General features: G+C 34.9%; 1 protein-coding gene across 35 annotated transcripts in view; it reads right to left on the bottom strand.

Annotated features, from left to right (window-relative positions):
- The window catches only part of HELZ (helicase with zinc finger), a 176,829-nt gene that overhangs the window by 114,533 nt on the left and 46,074 nt on the right, over positions 1–16,222 (bottom strand). For 25 of the 35 annotated variants that reach the window (XM_023651614.2, XM_023651612.2, XM_070225659.1 and 22 more), the window contains 6 exon segments: positions 14,739–14,795; positions 10,198–10,249; positions 8,491–8,566; positions 6,244–6,442; positions 5,680–5,787; positions 4,387–4,684 (listed from right to left, as the gene is read on the bottom strand). In XM_023651614.2, the coding sequence (XP_023507382.2) occupies positions 4,387–4,684; positions 5,680–5,787; positions 6,244–6,442; positions 8,491–8,566; positions 10,198–10,249; positions 14,739–14,795 (790 nt within the window). 35 annotated transcript variants of the gene reach the window in all.

The raw sequence follows: 16,222 nt of genomic DNA on the forward strand, positions 1-16,222 counted from the left end.
AACATGCAGCTTCCAGATACTCAAAGGAGAATTCCAAACCAACTTGGCCAAGCAAAAGTTTTCCATTACTCAAAGTTGTGGTATAAAGTATATAATGCAGTCTATTTTCTAAGCAAAGGGAAACCTCACTACCTTTCCTGAGAGGCTTATCTTCAATTAAAACAAAAAATGATTAGTACATATAGTGTCTTTCTCTGAACTTCAATCTCACCAACAAGGGAAAAACACTGAAAAAAGCAAAGTTAAAATTATACACATTTCCTAAACAGTTTGCAAGATTGCCATATAACGATTAGAGAAAAAGAAATTCATTCACAGCTCACAAATAGAAAAGGTTTGGATGCGTTAGAGATCATGACAATAAGGTCAAAAAACCCCACACGACTGAGGGGGTTTTTTTCTCAGTTCAAACTTAAATTAAAGAAAGGAGGATTTTTAGTTCAATACTGAACAATGAATTAGAAAAAGAAATGTCTACTATGTAACTTGATTTTACATTTCAAGGAGTAATGCACTAATGTAACTAAGTTCCATGATCAAATCAGTTTGACAGACACTGAGCCTTTAATTACTGAGGTGCACTGTGTGAGTTTCTAAGAGGAAAATAAAGCATTCACCATTTCCAAACGTTATTTGTACATGGAACTCTTTACCTATTATTATTATTAATAACACCTATTCATTTCAGTGGAACAGTTTTGGAAACAGCGAGCTAATAGATGGTTCAGCATGGTCCAAATTTATAACTTTACTGAAGAGAAATATGTTTCTAGCGTTAATTGAAGGACAAAAACTTGCTTGAACAATGAACAGCCAATCAAGTGGAAGAAGTGATAAATATAAAGATATTTCCTATTCAAATTCTAGTTTCACACCATCACTACATTTCTTTGTGTGCAGAAACCAAATTATATTATGATATAATTTATAATATTACCAAAACTGTATGGAAACATGATAAGCCTAGACCTAATTCAACTCCCCAATTCCCAACGGCATTTGGCCAACTTGTACTTGGAATGACACTTTTCTCCCAATTCTAGGCCACGGAAGCTCAAATAATGAATTTGCTGAGGCTGGAGGTGAAATTAGCCAATTTAACAAAGATTTTAAAAATTAAATTGTTAAAAACTTAACAATTTAGATGTTACCAATTTAACAAAGAAGTTCTCTAGCTCTCCACGTCTCTGAACGTTATCCACACAAGTATTCCAGGAAAAGATACAAATAGGAGACAGATATTTTACATTTTTATTGTTTCAGAATGTTTTACAAAATTGTGATTTCACATAAACAAATCTTTTGCCCTCAATTTTTTTGCTGACAAGCACTCTGCTGTAATAATCAAAAACTAACTAACACTAACATGGAAGCAGGAAGCAAATACTATACTGTTTATATCCTGCTTTCATTTCTCCAAAATTCTTTTGGGACTCTGTACATAGTCACACTGAAATAAATATAGTCACACAAGAAAAATCTTAAGAACTTAACAAAAACATCAAGATATTCAATGACAATGATTTTAAGAGTAGGGAAAATATCAAAGAGAGAACTAAAAATTAACAAAACAGATCAGCTAATTTACATTGCAAAAAAAAGTCAACCAAATAACATGTAGCCTGTCTAATCCTAGATTTAACTTTTCCTTTTTATGATGTTCAAAATTTCATACCAGAAAACACATTTTGTACATTTTATACTGTTCTCTTGTAATATTTATTTTTCCTCTGCCCTTGAAAAAAAAATTTCACTATGTGAAATTGTTTTAATGTTTCCACATTAGTTCAAGAAAATGCTTGTTTTCTTTCAATTATTTTCCATAACATAACTACTTAGAAGTAAAACCTGTATAAAGGAAAATAGGCAAAGATATCAAACCATAAAGAGATCACTAAAAAAAAAAGAGTATTATAAAAAAAGAGGGAAGGTATAATATTGGTTCCAAATGAGAGGAAATCCTGGTCTGTATTAATTTTCTCTATAATATCTGAATGAAATATAAAATTGATTATATTTAAAACTGATATATTAGAAACATCAGAAATGAGACTATTTATTTCCTCCAGTTACCATTCTCAAAACATCAGTTATCTTGGACAACTTCTCTTCCACCCCCTCTACTGCATTCTCTTGCCAAGATCTGTAGGTGCTGTGGCCTTAATGACTCAGTTCTTTATCTCTGCTTTTTAGTCCCTCTGTTAGGCCCCTAAGGATCTCAGTTCTCCTTTAAAAAAAACAAAAAAAGTTCTTCTCTCTTCCTACTTTCTTCATTCTGTTTGTAAGCCAGAAGTTATCCTAATCATGACTAATGATAAAAAATAGTAGCTACTATTTACCTAAATGCCTACTATGAGCCAGGTATTGTACAAGGCTTATTTCTAGTTCTCATGATAATCCTCTAAGACAGAAATTACTAGGCCCATTTTACAGATGTTTCCACACAAAGCTCAGAGATGTTAAATACTCTGCCCAGTGTCACACAGGCACATAATTAGAAAATCAGGACTCAAATCCAATCCTATTTGACTCTGAAGTCTGTCCACTGCTCTTTTTTCCAAGTAGAAAAATAGCACATATCTGAGGCGAAAGTACCCTCAATTTCTCAAGCCCATGAGGGTGCCCTGAAATCATCTTCATCAACCTTCCCTCATTATCATCTGTTTAGTAGTAGCATTTTCTCCTACTTTTTATTGCAGACATTTAATATTTTACATTATTAATTTAAAAGATTTTTATTAACCAGTATAGATTCTTGACAACACTTACAAACTATTTCTATGGGAAATGAGTCATGAGTTACACACCACCAACCTAAAAAGCAAACTTTTAAAATACAACCCACAGGTAAGCCAAGAACATCTTTTCAGACTTCTCTTTGAGAGCAGGGGAAGCATGTCGGTCTTTCTTTATGATTCAAATCTCCTTATGATTTAAAAAGAGTGCTTCCTAGTAAGTATCAAGTTCAAGCCTCTAAGAGCAACTTACTAGTAGGGTAGGCAAACCATGGCAGGCAAGACGAACACAGCCCGCTCTTGTTTTTGAAAATAAAGTTTTATTGGAACACAGTCAGGCCCATTCCTTTACAGATTATCCATGGCTGCTTTCTCACTACAATGCAGAGCTGAGTAATTGCAACAGTGACCATCTGCCCTGCACCATCTAAAATATTTACTACCTGGCTCTTTACAGAAGAAATCTGCCAACTAAGTCCTTTACTAGTAAATATAAACTAAATATTTTTATTTTGTCAACTACCATATCCATTTAGCCACAGGAATTAACATATTTTGATTCCAAAGAGTACTAAGAAGATGGCAAAAACAGAATACAACAGAATAAAAACAGGTAAAAGAGATAAAAGTGAAAAATAAGGGTAAAATGAAGTCTGAGTAATATCAGCACATATACAAGAAGGTAAAGCCTAACTGTTCAATTTAGGCACAAATGTTGCTTTAACCTTACTAGTAGCTAAAGTAAAAAAGGAGACAGAACCAGTTCCACCTGGTTCACTGCCTACAAAAAATAAAATCCTAGCATTTGTTCATGAAAAAAACAGCTTCCAGGTTCTCATAAATAGGACCCTGGTACATAGTGAAAAACATCTTCCACAAAATGGTTAGCCACAGTCAATGCAATAGCAAGTTTCATACAGCTCTGCTACATGAAGTGTGTGTTAAATAAAATAAAGCACCTATAAATCTGACCAAGAGCCAAAGAAATGTAGTCTAACGTGCCCTTTCTTTGTCCTGCTGGATCTTGGCATAAAATTTAGGTATAGGCAGTAATATGACAACATACAAAGTAATTCATCATCTTCTGTAAATGCTTACACGTTGAAACCAGGGATCTCTTCCCAAGAATACAGAACAGATCCTACTAAAGGCACCTTGGTCTCCTTCGCACTAGTGAATGTACAAAACCAACTTATGAAAGTGTGTATTTAGGACTTTCATTCAGAGACAAGGTACTAATGTCAGCAAAGTTAACTGGACAGTCAGGCAGACACAGACTGACACTGTAGGTGCATTCACAATTACCATTAAAATGATACTCTACGCAAACTGATATTGAAAGCTTTTACTGTGCTAAAATCATCTTACTTTAAAAATGAAGTTGATAGAACAAAACAGACCTGATCATCTACTCATACAACTTTGGAGAACCTCAAAGCAAGCTTTGACTGATGACTGTATAAAGACAACAGGGCATAACATGAACCGTTCTAATCCCATTACACAGTAAATGAGTCAATTAACTTGGGATTTTTTCCTTATTCTTCCCCCTCTATCCATGAAACATTTAGGGGGCCAATACATTTCTTTTAACATTGCTATTACAGTGTCTTTTAATACATTGTAGCAGGGGAAAAAAGTCTAATATTACCTTCTGTAGAAGCTGCATCAATCATTACTCTTTGCATGAGTACTGGTTCCAATCCAAAGTCGAAAACTATGGTTTGGCGAAAAGTTCCAAATATTTCTGTGTTAAATGCTATCCCGACTTTATACACGTAATGATCTAATCCATTTTGGGCCATCTTTCCTCCTATCCATTCTTGACAGTTTTCTGGGACTTCTTGTGATACCTGGGTAGTACTATCTCCGGCAGATATGGCAATGATACTAAAATGAGGACGATGAGCATCATAAAGCAATGCTACACGATACAGCATTCTTGCAGGCTACAAGGAAGTTAAAATAGTTCATTGAGTACAATGGGGTGAAAAATCCAATTGTAAGTGGGCTCTTCAATGAAAATATTTCCATAAAGGATTTTTACTTTCCCATGCTTAAGATACTATGTTAAAAACACAAATTGTGCTCATAAGCCATTTAAGAAAAAAAAAATCAGCTGTTAAAATGATATACTTATGATGCCCCAATAAAGCTGAAATTTTCAAAAATGATATCTTTATGCTACATCACTAGCTTCCCTGCTCTTTCCATGCTCATCTTTCATTGTGGCAAAAGCTATCACCCTATATCACCACCAACCTCCAACTTTCCATACCTTTGGCCTAAAAAGTTTTATCTAGCCTCAAATAGGAAGTCTTCATAGGAGGGTAGTTACCTCTGAAGGCACTGGATTGGGTTCAAGGCCAACGCTAAATGTTCCCACATTTTTCATCCCAAGATGCAGATGGTACAGTGGAAGAAACACCACCAAAAAGTACACAAAACTTGTCCAAATTTTTGACTTTGCTTCACTCTTAAACTTTGAATATGATAATTCAAGATGGGAAGCACTGCAGAAAATGTCTCATATTAAAAACCCATTATTACAGAATTTGTGATTTCATAAGATCAAACACAAAAATAAGGTGTCATAGTTTAAATATCTTAGAACCACCAAATTAAATAATTCAAGTTTTAAATGGTTAATTATAAGCCATGAACCCCATCCTGTGTTCCAAGTTTGGAGGACAATATGTTGAAGACCTCTTTACCAAATAAATAAAATAAGCAAGCATCTAAACGTCTGCAAAGACTTATCTCAAAGTCTAAAAAAAGCCGTACCTTTAGTGATCAAAATACAGAAATACTCTTTAGCACAATATAGAACATATATAAAATGTACTTAGATTAAAACATTTTCAGCGCTCTTTTAACATGAGATTTAAAGGTCTAAAAAAGCTTTAAGAAACTTTACATTCTTTAATTAGCACAAAATTCGTACCTTACACGTGAGAGCAAAAGTCCACGTCTGGTGAGATTTTTTGGTGTTGACAGTAACCGACAGATCAGGATTATGCTCTACCTTAATTCCTTCTATACATTCACTAAGCTGAAAACAGAGAGCAGTTAATGTTACATTTTTATTCCTAAAAGCACAAAAACTTTTGGCATGGCAAATAAATGTCAACAGTAAAGATGTTGATGGAACTGTTTACAAAGCAAGGTATTTCATACATTAATTTTCAGTTATTTTTATAAGAACAAAATATAATACAGCTAAAACAAGAGACAGAAGAAAATTAACAACCCAAAAAATGGCAGTAAAAACTCCCTGAATAAAGATAAATTAATGTAATACCTGCAAGTCTCCAAACAAACAGCTTAGTTCTGCTTTTATTTTAGCAAATGGGTCTACTTTTGCTACTAAAAATACTTTATCAAGAATCAAGGTTTTCATATAGAGGATAAGGAAATAAACCAAAACATAGCACAAAATAAAGTCAAGACTGAAACAAGGTCATTGTTTAAAACAAACAAACAAAAAAATGCAGTTTATTTTCCTCACCACTTTCTCAGGAGATAATGAATTCATCCACTTTTCTATCAAGGTTTCCATGTAACTGCCTGAGAGCTGTTTATTCTCATTTTGCTGTTTCAATTTTATCAACCGTGAAGCATATCTTTTCTGCCATTCTGCTAGTTCTTCCTGGGAATGTGCTGAAGTACACTGGGCACCATACCTACAGATTCCTTGCTCTAAAAATCTAAGTAGAATAGGAAAGACTGTTTTATCATATACTTTGTTGGACCACTTAAAAGATAAACTTCCAGCATTTGCCCTCCAACTCTTCAACAACAAAAACAAAACTTCATCTCCTGAAAAGCCATATTTTTCACACTGTCTTGCACAGAAGAGGAAGAAGAGGTTTAGAGAACATTTACAACAGTTAAAACAGCGCCTCCCCATATTCACTCACCTCTGTCTCTGGAATACCGGGATGCTGAAGCCGAACATCATCATAACCTGTCCCCCTCCCCCAAGCAAAAGCCAGCATTGAAAAGGTAGCTTCCTTCGTAATACAACAACTCCACTAGAAAATTCTTCTAAAGCAACACTGACATCAAGTGGATTAGTTCATCAAACACAGGTATGCCCTACTTCCCACAATGAAAGGACCTAAAGAAAATTTTCCACATACTGGGAATTTCATTCTGAAAAAATTTAACATACTATTAAATTATCATTTTAGGGCTTTTACTTTCCAACTTCAAATGTAATGCCTTTATTCTTTTCTGCCTTACTATTTCCTGTATTTCACTGAAAATATTGGACTATATTAATTTGCTTGAAGTTTTAAATAAATTAAGAATAAAAGTTTTATGTTAGAATCACAATTCAATAATTAGATTAAATTCTTCAATGGGTAAATTCATAAATGTTCATTTTAAAGGATAAAGAGTTAATGATTTCTCAATGTTTATGACTCATAAAATTCAGTTGACAATTCAGTGGTCAAAAACAGATAAAAACGCAAAACTTTGACCATTAATTTTTTTAAGTTTTAAATACCCAGCAAAATTATGGGTCCAGCTATTATTTAACAATTCAAAAATTAAAAAATTAATATAAGATCTTTTGAGAGAATAAACAAAAATTAAACCATAAGCGGCAAAACAGAGGCAAGAGAGATATTATACCATAAGTTATCTAGAAAAATATGGATAGTAAGAAATGCAAAAGGAATGACAGCACAATGTAAATTATCAAATGGTTCACCTTATTTGAAAAGATGAGAGTATTTAAAGCTTTTTTGATGATACAAAGCACCTGAACTTAAATTACACTATTTATTAAGATCTCTTATGCTTCATAAGACTCATTGAAAAACCATGCATTTGTTTCTCTTAAGTATGTCTTAATGAGTCAAATATTTGTTTTTCTATTGCTTTCAGTTATTTCCCTAAAAATGGAAGGTCTGATGTTCTCATCCGGACTATAAACTTCCTCACATTTCCTCTGCATGGGACTGTGTTCTGCCTCTCCTATAGCACAAGGCCCCCAGGATTTTCAATATTTACTAATTAGTTTCTTTATTTCTACTACAAAATCAAATCTGATGTCTTCACTATTCCAGCTTCAAAACTATGTACCAAATTTCCTTCATTATCAAAACCAATCTAGAGTAATGAGACTTTATATCTAAAATCCCACTAGTTACTAGTTCTTATAAAAAGAACTGAAGAGTTCACCTTTCTAAATGTGACTTTAGTAATTCTTTCCACTTTACTATATAATTAGTACATTTTGAAAGGTTAGCCCTTCAAATATAAATTACTCATAAATTCTATATATGGATTATATGACGATAATAGATTTTGGTTTTTACAAAAGTTATTAAAATAATTTAACACTTCTTCATCTATTTTATGCTCTATTTCAATTTATATAAAGTAATTTCAATTTCGATCACCATAGCTTAGATAAATTTCACATAAACAAGAGATCAGCAATTAAATTCAGTCATAGTAATACAGCTATTATAAAAGACTGAAACAAAGTCTTAACATCTCCATCTAGATTACTGTTGTAATTAAAAGGAAGCTCATAAATATGGTTTGACTTTTATTATTTAATGATAATGACCATTATGGCATCTGTTTCAAATGGAAAATAAACTATTTTACTCAGTCATTATACTTCTTCCTTCACATATTATCTTCTTTAAATTTGAATTACTACTTTTCCAAAAGTGAAGGAAATTATCCTTTGAATAAAGACATGTCATTGGTTTAAAAAAAAAATTCACGTTACCTTTTACACAAAGTATATTCCTCGCTGCTTGTGATTCCCCTAGGTGGTGGGCGGAAATGCCAACCATTACAAGATCCTAGAGAGTAATCAGGATATAGTCTTATCATTTGAGGCTTGCTAATAATTCTAAAATTTTAATGTGTAAAAATACTACAAACCCTCCACACACATCATCCCAGATGATGTAGAAAGGATATGACATATTTGCCTCTACCAAAAAAGTAATCTACCAATCAAATGAGTTAAATCAATTAACCACAAGAAACTTAGAAATCACTGAAGAAGCAGTTGCCCAGTAGCTAAATCAAGTCGATGACCCTGACTCTATCCTAGCAAGTGGTGGACACATTTCCAGTGCAGTCTCTTTGCTAACAACTAAAGGAGGGATGTTGGCATGCTTGCCATTTCCTAAGTATGGGATGTGTCTCTATTAGGAATTATTTCAGGAATGACAAAATTACTGTATCCTGGAAGAAAATTTTGTACAAGAAATTCCAGTACTATATCCTCAGTGAGAAGCAGCTCCACATCACCACTCACGTTCTGCACAATTTGTCTGAGACAAATCACTGTATAAAGTCATCCTTTTGTACAATTAAAATAAAGCACAAAAAGTTGAATTCTGAGGTAGGAGCTAAAAAATAACATTTGTTTACTTCTAAATACAATGATCTTTGATTCACTTAGCTAAAAGTTTCCAAATAAACCAAGGAAAATAAAGCTTAGGAGAGAAAAAGCTAGACCTATAGAGGCTGAGCAGTGACAAGTTTTCAAGGACCTTAACAGCCATTTTTCTATTTCCTCACAAGTCACTGTGCCCACCCCCCAAAATAAAGATATTCAGCCAGGTTAAGTTAAAAGCTGTGCGACTGAGAAAATTACTGAACTTTAATAAATATCAGTTTCATCACCTATGGAAAAGAGGGAGAAGGGCTCTAAGTCAGCACAGGCTTTTGTGAAAGCCACTACCCAGTACACAGCATTTAGCAAGCATTCAAAGAATGCTGTATTTCTTCCCTTTCCTCTGGCAAGAAAAAAGGAGATCATGGATTTCAACTGTGTAAGGAACAACCCAGCTTACAGATCAGAACTTCCAAAAAGCAATCATTGTACTAGCCTGCAATAGAGGGGAGAAAAGCACTCCCTCCGCAGATCACTAAGAATGAGTTTTAAATTTAGAACTGCACGGAGGCAAGAGGATGAAGTAGATGACCTCCGGAGTCACCTCCTACCTCCTTACTCCATTATTCTATGAAACGAGGCCAATGAAAAACTTGCTTTCATCCACACTTACTTCTTAACATTAAATTTTTTTTTTTTCTTAAAGACTGGCACCTGAGCTAACAACTGTTGCCAAGCTTCTTTTTTTTTTCTTCCTGCTTTTTTCTCCCCAAATCCCCCCAGTACATAGTTGTATATATTTTAGTCGTGGGTCCTTCTAGCTGTGGCATGTGGGACGCCGCCTCAACATGGCCTAATGAGCGGTGCCATGTCCGCACCCAGGATCCGAACCCTGGGCCGCCGAAGCAGAACACGCGGACTTAACCACTCGGCCACAGGGCCGGCCCCTTAACATTAAATTTTTATATTGTCTCCTACACCTCCACTTACATACACTGTAACTCAGAAAACCTCCTCCCAATAATTAACAAAAAAGCAATGCCCAGATTCACAGCTACCAAAAGTTATACAGAGTTTGGTACTTACCCCCTTCTAAGTCTTCCACATGATATCCAGAGAGGACATTACTAGTTGCTGTCTGCAATTTTTCAAATGAAAGACATTTTTGTAATAAGAAGTAACCAGTTGATGTTGAATTAAACTTGGACATTTTCAACATTTTTCTAAAACAGTGGAATTTGAATACTTAGAAATTTTTAATAAAAACTCATGTTGCAAACCATTTTTTTTTTGCTCTTTGCCCTATGTTAAACTTTACATTTAAATATGGAAAAGAAATCCTTGTGTGGCCCACATTAAGGAAACTGACAGAGATTCCCTACATAAAAATTACCTGGTAGCAAAAGAAGAGAAGTCTAAATCTTCAGTCCTGAACCCCACAGAGTATCACCTTCCATCCATTTACTCATTTCACCCTTCTCGTCCTAACACCTAGAGAATGACCAGCTAGTGAGGTGCCTTTTCTCCTGCGGCAAGTGCAGCACGACCACTTCAGGACCTGAGAGAACGTCCTGCCGAGTTCCCCTCACTCCAGCATGAGCCCTTCTCGGATAATGGAGCCCACAGCTGGGGATCCACTCACTCTGACATCCTGGTTTGCTTGACTCCCTCGGTGCAGAAGAAACCCCAATCTGCCCCTTTGGCTCTAACTTTACTCTAAGCTCCACACTCCCAATCTCAACCGAGTGTCAGCCATGGCATTTTTCTTAACTATTCTATAGCACTTTACATGCTGGATCGTCAGCTATGAACAGATCCATTATCAACAGCCTACAACTGCCCTTCTGCATTCCTGCACCTCACAGCGGATCTGGCACATAATAGGTGCTCAGTAAATGTTGGATGGCTAGGTGAACGGATGGATGATCATCCAAGCACTTCAAATACAATATGGCCAAAAGAAAATTCATCAACTTTACCGCAAATCTTATCCTCCTTCAGTGCGCCTTATCTCAAGTTCATGGATTCATCATCCCCAAGAAGCCACACTGAAATTCTGAAAACCATCTTGAATTCTCCCTTTTCTATCCTGCTCTGAGTATTCTGCAAATATTGCCCAACTAGGTCTAGAATGTCTCTCTTATCTGTCTCATACTCTCTACTCCCACTGCCACTATCCTAGGGAAGGCCCCTGAACCAAATGACTGCCAATCTTAACCTGTACCAAGTCACCTCTGGATGTTTACCTAGCTGCCCCCAACCTTTAACCTCAGTTCCCACACTCCTGCCTCCATGGCTTCCCCACAGAGTGTTAATCTCCCTTTCTGCTTGCACTTCCATTACAGCACTTACTGACCACAGGCTGCCCTGTGGGTACATTAGCTACGTGCATCTCAGACTAGCCCACCAGATTGTTTTTCATGGGTATCTCAGCTTTCCAAAACCCACAAAACTTGAACACCCCAGGTGCTCAGTAAATGCTGAAATGAATCAGAAGGAAGAAAGGTTATCCCAAGACGAAATTTGGAATGTCTTGTACCATAAAAGAATGTCATAAATGCTAACTGGGTATAACTGACACATAATATCATTGTAATTTCTATATGGTTGATTAAACTGGACTTTTTAGGTTAGGCTGGAACTAAATCACTATAACACTGTTTCTGCAGGAAAATGACTTCTGATTCTCAAACTACTTACAACTAAGTTTTTAAAGACAAACCATGTTTTTTATAAAATGAAGACTGAATATAAGAATACATAAGCTAACAAATCAAGAGTAAATGTTCACATTACAAGGATTCTATGTTCACAAAAAAGATACATTAAAAGATCTCTTTAAATTCTATAAGGCAAAGTCTAAATGCCATAGTTCCACACTAGCCCTCAAAATATGATTCCATCTACACAGAATTTATAAATATAAAAGCTAAAAATTCAGTTTAAGTATAAATGTAAAACATCTCCTCTAAAAAATTTATCAAAATAAATTTACCAAACATGCAAGAAAAAATAGGAATAAAATGTTTGGGTCATGAAATGAAGCCTAAAGCATTTATAATTGTCGGAAGACAAAAACACATGTTGTGTTTCACAAGTCAGCATCTGCTATGATCTGCAAATGGGCAGAGGATGCCTGTGCTGACACTGCCGTTCTCAGTCTAGTGGGGTCTGGCAAACAGCACATCCTCATCAGAAGAGCTGGTAAAAATGAGAAGCTCTGCCTAGGCTGAGTATTTGGCGACTGTGGCTTTTAGGTTCCAAGGCATTGTTTTTGGTTTGTTTTTTTTTTTAAAGATTTTATTTTTTCCTTTTTCTCCCCAAAGCCCCCCCGGTACATAGTTGTATATTCTTCGTTGTGCGTCCTTCTAGTTGTGGCATGTGGGACGCCACCCCAGCATGGCCTGATGAGCAGTGCCATGTGTGTGCCCAGGATTCGAACCAATGAAACACTGGGCCGCCTGCAGTGGAGCGCGCGAACTTAACCACTCGGCCACGGGGCCAGCCCCTGTTTTTGGTTTTTTTTTAAACACCCTTTTTATATGCTCAGACCCCAAAGACAGAAGGGCAATACCAATTATCTTATGATCTTCAGTCCTTACTGACACCTTCAGGGAAAGCAGCCAAATTTCATATTGCTAGAATTCCTATAAATTTACCATCAAATCTATTAATTTGATATTTTAAATTTTACTAAAGAATATGTATTGTTTTCGTTTTCACTAGTCAGGCTTTAGTTCCACATCTTTATCCTCAACTACTAGCATTTACAAGTTAAATACCAACTCAGCCTAATCTTTAAATTTGTTGTTTTTAAATACGTCATGTACAATAATAAATAAGGGTAGCATTGTTAGCTTTTTCTAGATGCATTTTTTTTAATAGTATCGGTTCACTAACCAAAAACAATAACACTTTGGTTACATAGAAATTATAAATGAGACTTAAGTCACTTCTTTCAAAAGTACAATCACAAAATAAGAGTCAAGTGATATGTGTACCCTTACATGTAACAGGATTAAAAATATTAAAAATAAAATTTTACATATATTTGTGTGATTATTCAATATATAGCTGATAATTCAATTAAGGCGATAAAACAGAATAAAGCCAAAAATCTTAATAAAATGAAAAGTCATATTACATTCTCATTTTTAAAGTCTAAAGAATTTATAATTTTCTTCTTTTACTCCTTAGAAATTAAAAAGACTACATATATACAAAAAAGGAAATGGCTTTGAGATTAGAGCTACCTGATTCTAGGTTAATTCACAAGAAGATAACATAGACATAAAACAAAGAAAATGACATTTTTTGTAAAGGCCTATATAATTGTAGCAAAACAAAAAGCATCTTTATCCAGCTTATGTAATTCATGATGACTGTTTTCTTTGCTTAATTGTTTGTTGGTATGAACTGTGATTAGATTTGGAATGGGAAAGTAATCTATAAGAGGTCAAGGTTTACACCTGGGGTCTCTGTTCACCCTCTCCACCTGTCTGGCGAGCACCCCCTCTCACTCTCCATGGGATCTATACACTCTCCATGAGGTCTTATGCTTGTAGTTGTTTAATTAATTTATGTGTTGTCTATCTCTTCCCTGAGACTTTAACCATCAAGGACCATGGGTGCCTTGGTCAGTGCTGTATCCCCAGCACCAAGCCTAGTACCTAGCACGTAGCAGGTGTCAATTCTTAAATAAACAAGCCAATCAATCAATCACTTTACATGGGCTTCCATTTACAACAAAAGCTGACAAAAATGGCTATTTTTTTTTTGATGGATTCACCCTGAGCTAACACCTGTTGCCAGTCTTCCTCTTTTTTTTCCTCCCCAAAGCCCCAGTACATGGTTGTATATCCTAGTTGTAAGTCCTTCTAGTTCTTCTATATGGGCCGCTACCACCACATGGCAACTGACAGATGGGTGGCGTGGTTCCGAGACCGGGAAGCCAACCCAGGCTGCCAAAGCAGTGAGTACCAAACTTTAAGCACTAGACCATCAGTGCTGGCCCCAAAATGACTATTTTTAAAACGAGTTATCTAAATAAAAATACTTGTATAGTATGCCTGTATGAGGAATAGAAATCTGAGACTTACAAAGCTATGGGTCTCATACATGCCATTGCTGTCCCTGGCCTTCCATGTGTCATTCACGTGCTTCACCAGAGCACATTTCTGTTCACCATTTACCCTGATACACATTATTTCCATCTCCTAAACCCACTCCCTAAAAATAGTCCTTAAATCACAGACTTTTTTTATTTGCTTAAAAAAACACAAAAGGCTTGAAAAGCATCTCATTTTTAATGACAGTATTTTCTAACAACCAGATGTAGTTAAAAACTAAAATTTCCCAACTATCTTTCCATTTGTTGGCCAGAGACAGCTAAGAAGAATTAGGGACAGAACAGAAGACATGGGATGCAGACGAGACACGAGAAGAAGCTAAGTTCCTAGGATGGGACACGCTGGGTTACAGCAGAACGTTGGAAGGTTCCACTCCCCGACCTTTACAGCCTTGCGTGGCTGGCCAATGCCCACTGATTTTCCACAGCTTAATACAGAACACTTACTAGCCAGATTGAGTTAAACTCTTTCCAAAGAGATCCACTGAAATAGTCTTACCTCTGTTTCTGTGAGAAGTGTTTTTAGTCTTGTCAAATCTTTTGTTACCATCCCATTCTGAAAGTGTGAATGAAAAAGGGAAAAATGGATTAGTATATTCGCTCTTTACTATGGGGACTTAAGTCAATTTCTCAGCTGTTTCTAAGCTTTATCTGTCAAAAAAAAAAAAAATGCTATCCTCATCTCCCATCCTCACTACCATTAATGGTGATAAAAAAGCTAACCATCCACAAGGAAAGTTAAAACAGTTAACAGAACAAAACACGCAGTGTGCCCTAAAACACTGTATTCACGTTGCATAAGAGTTTGAAATCAATTCAATAAAATATTCACAAAGGGTATCACTGAAGAGCAAGACAGGATAAGTGAAGAGAAAAATAAACTTTTTTCCCCTAAAACTAAAGGGCCTATATTTGTAAAACGGTTAACTCAATCAGTTACCCATGACTCAGATTTACATAAAATGATAATACCACCTTAAAGATGGCTCAATTAATAAAACTGTTAAAGGAAAATATGCAAACTATTCACTCTTCTGAAATTCAAATTTCACTTGAGATTTAAAAGTAAATTACTCTTGCTAGTTTAAAAACCCAACAGGTAAAATTGTGTAATATGCTTAACTTATAGAGAAAAGTTCCTTAAGGATAGAATTATCTTAATAATAAAGAAAAAATAATATTCTTTATCATCTATTTAGAACTAAACAGCTCTAGAATTTTGCTATATTAATACCCTTTAGATTTTATATTCATTGGTGAATTTGGTGAAATCAAAAAACATTGTTAAACCAATTAAACAATTCACTACACAGTAATTCCTTAGAAAAACTAAATTACCCTCTGAGATGGGTCACTACATTACACTCAGCAATATACCAAGTACTTTCCTAATTTCTTTTTTTTAACCATAAATATTTATTTGCAATGAAAACACAACTTTGCTCAGATTTTCAAAATGGCTATGAACTCAGAAGAACAAATAAGGTATAGGGAATGCATGCTGTAGAGCAAGTATACATATATTTTCTTGCTTTGACTATTTTTCATCATGATTCCTGAAAAAGGTCAGCAAATTTTGTAACAATTACCAACAGTAAAAAAACGTTATAATACCTCTTTTCTTCCAATTTGTATAGATCGCCAACTCTAAGTTCCAAAAAGTAGTCTTTTAATTATCTCAACCAAAAAGAAACACAAAAAATTCTAGAAAATTAAATGCTACATTAAAAAATTTATCCCAAAGTCTGAATAGAATTAGATAGTTCCTCCATCAGAGTGGTCATGAATATTAATTTACACACATACCATCTTCAGAAATAAAAGTAATTATTACTTAGTTTAGATAAACTTAAATATTTTATAAAATAAATGGTTGAATTTAAGAATCCTGTAAGATCATATGCCCAAAGGAGTATTTTAAAACCTGAAAATATTTCGGCTTTGTTAAATTATCTTTAAAGAAAATCATCTAATTATCCTACA

The sequence above is a fragment of the Equus caballus genome, chromosome 11 (genome assembly GCF_041296265.1).
Source record: "Equus caballus isolate H_3958 breed thoroughbred chromosome 11, TB-T2T, whole genome shotgun sequence".
NCBI lineage: Eukaryota > Metazoa > Chordata > Mammalia > Perissodactyla > Equidae > Equus > Equus caballus.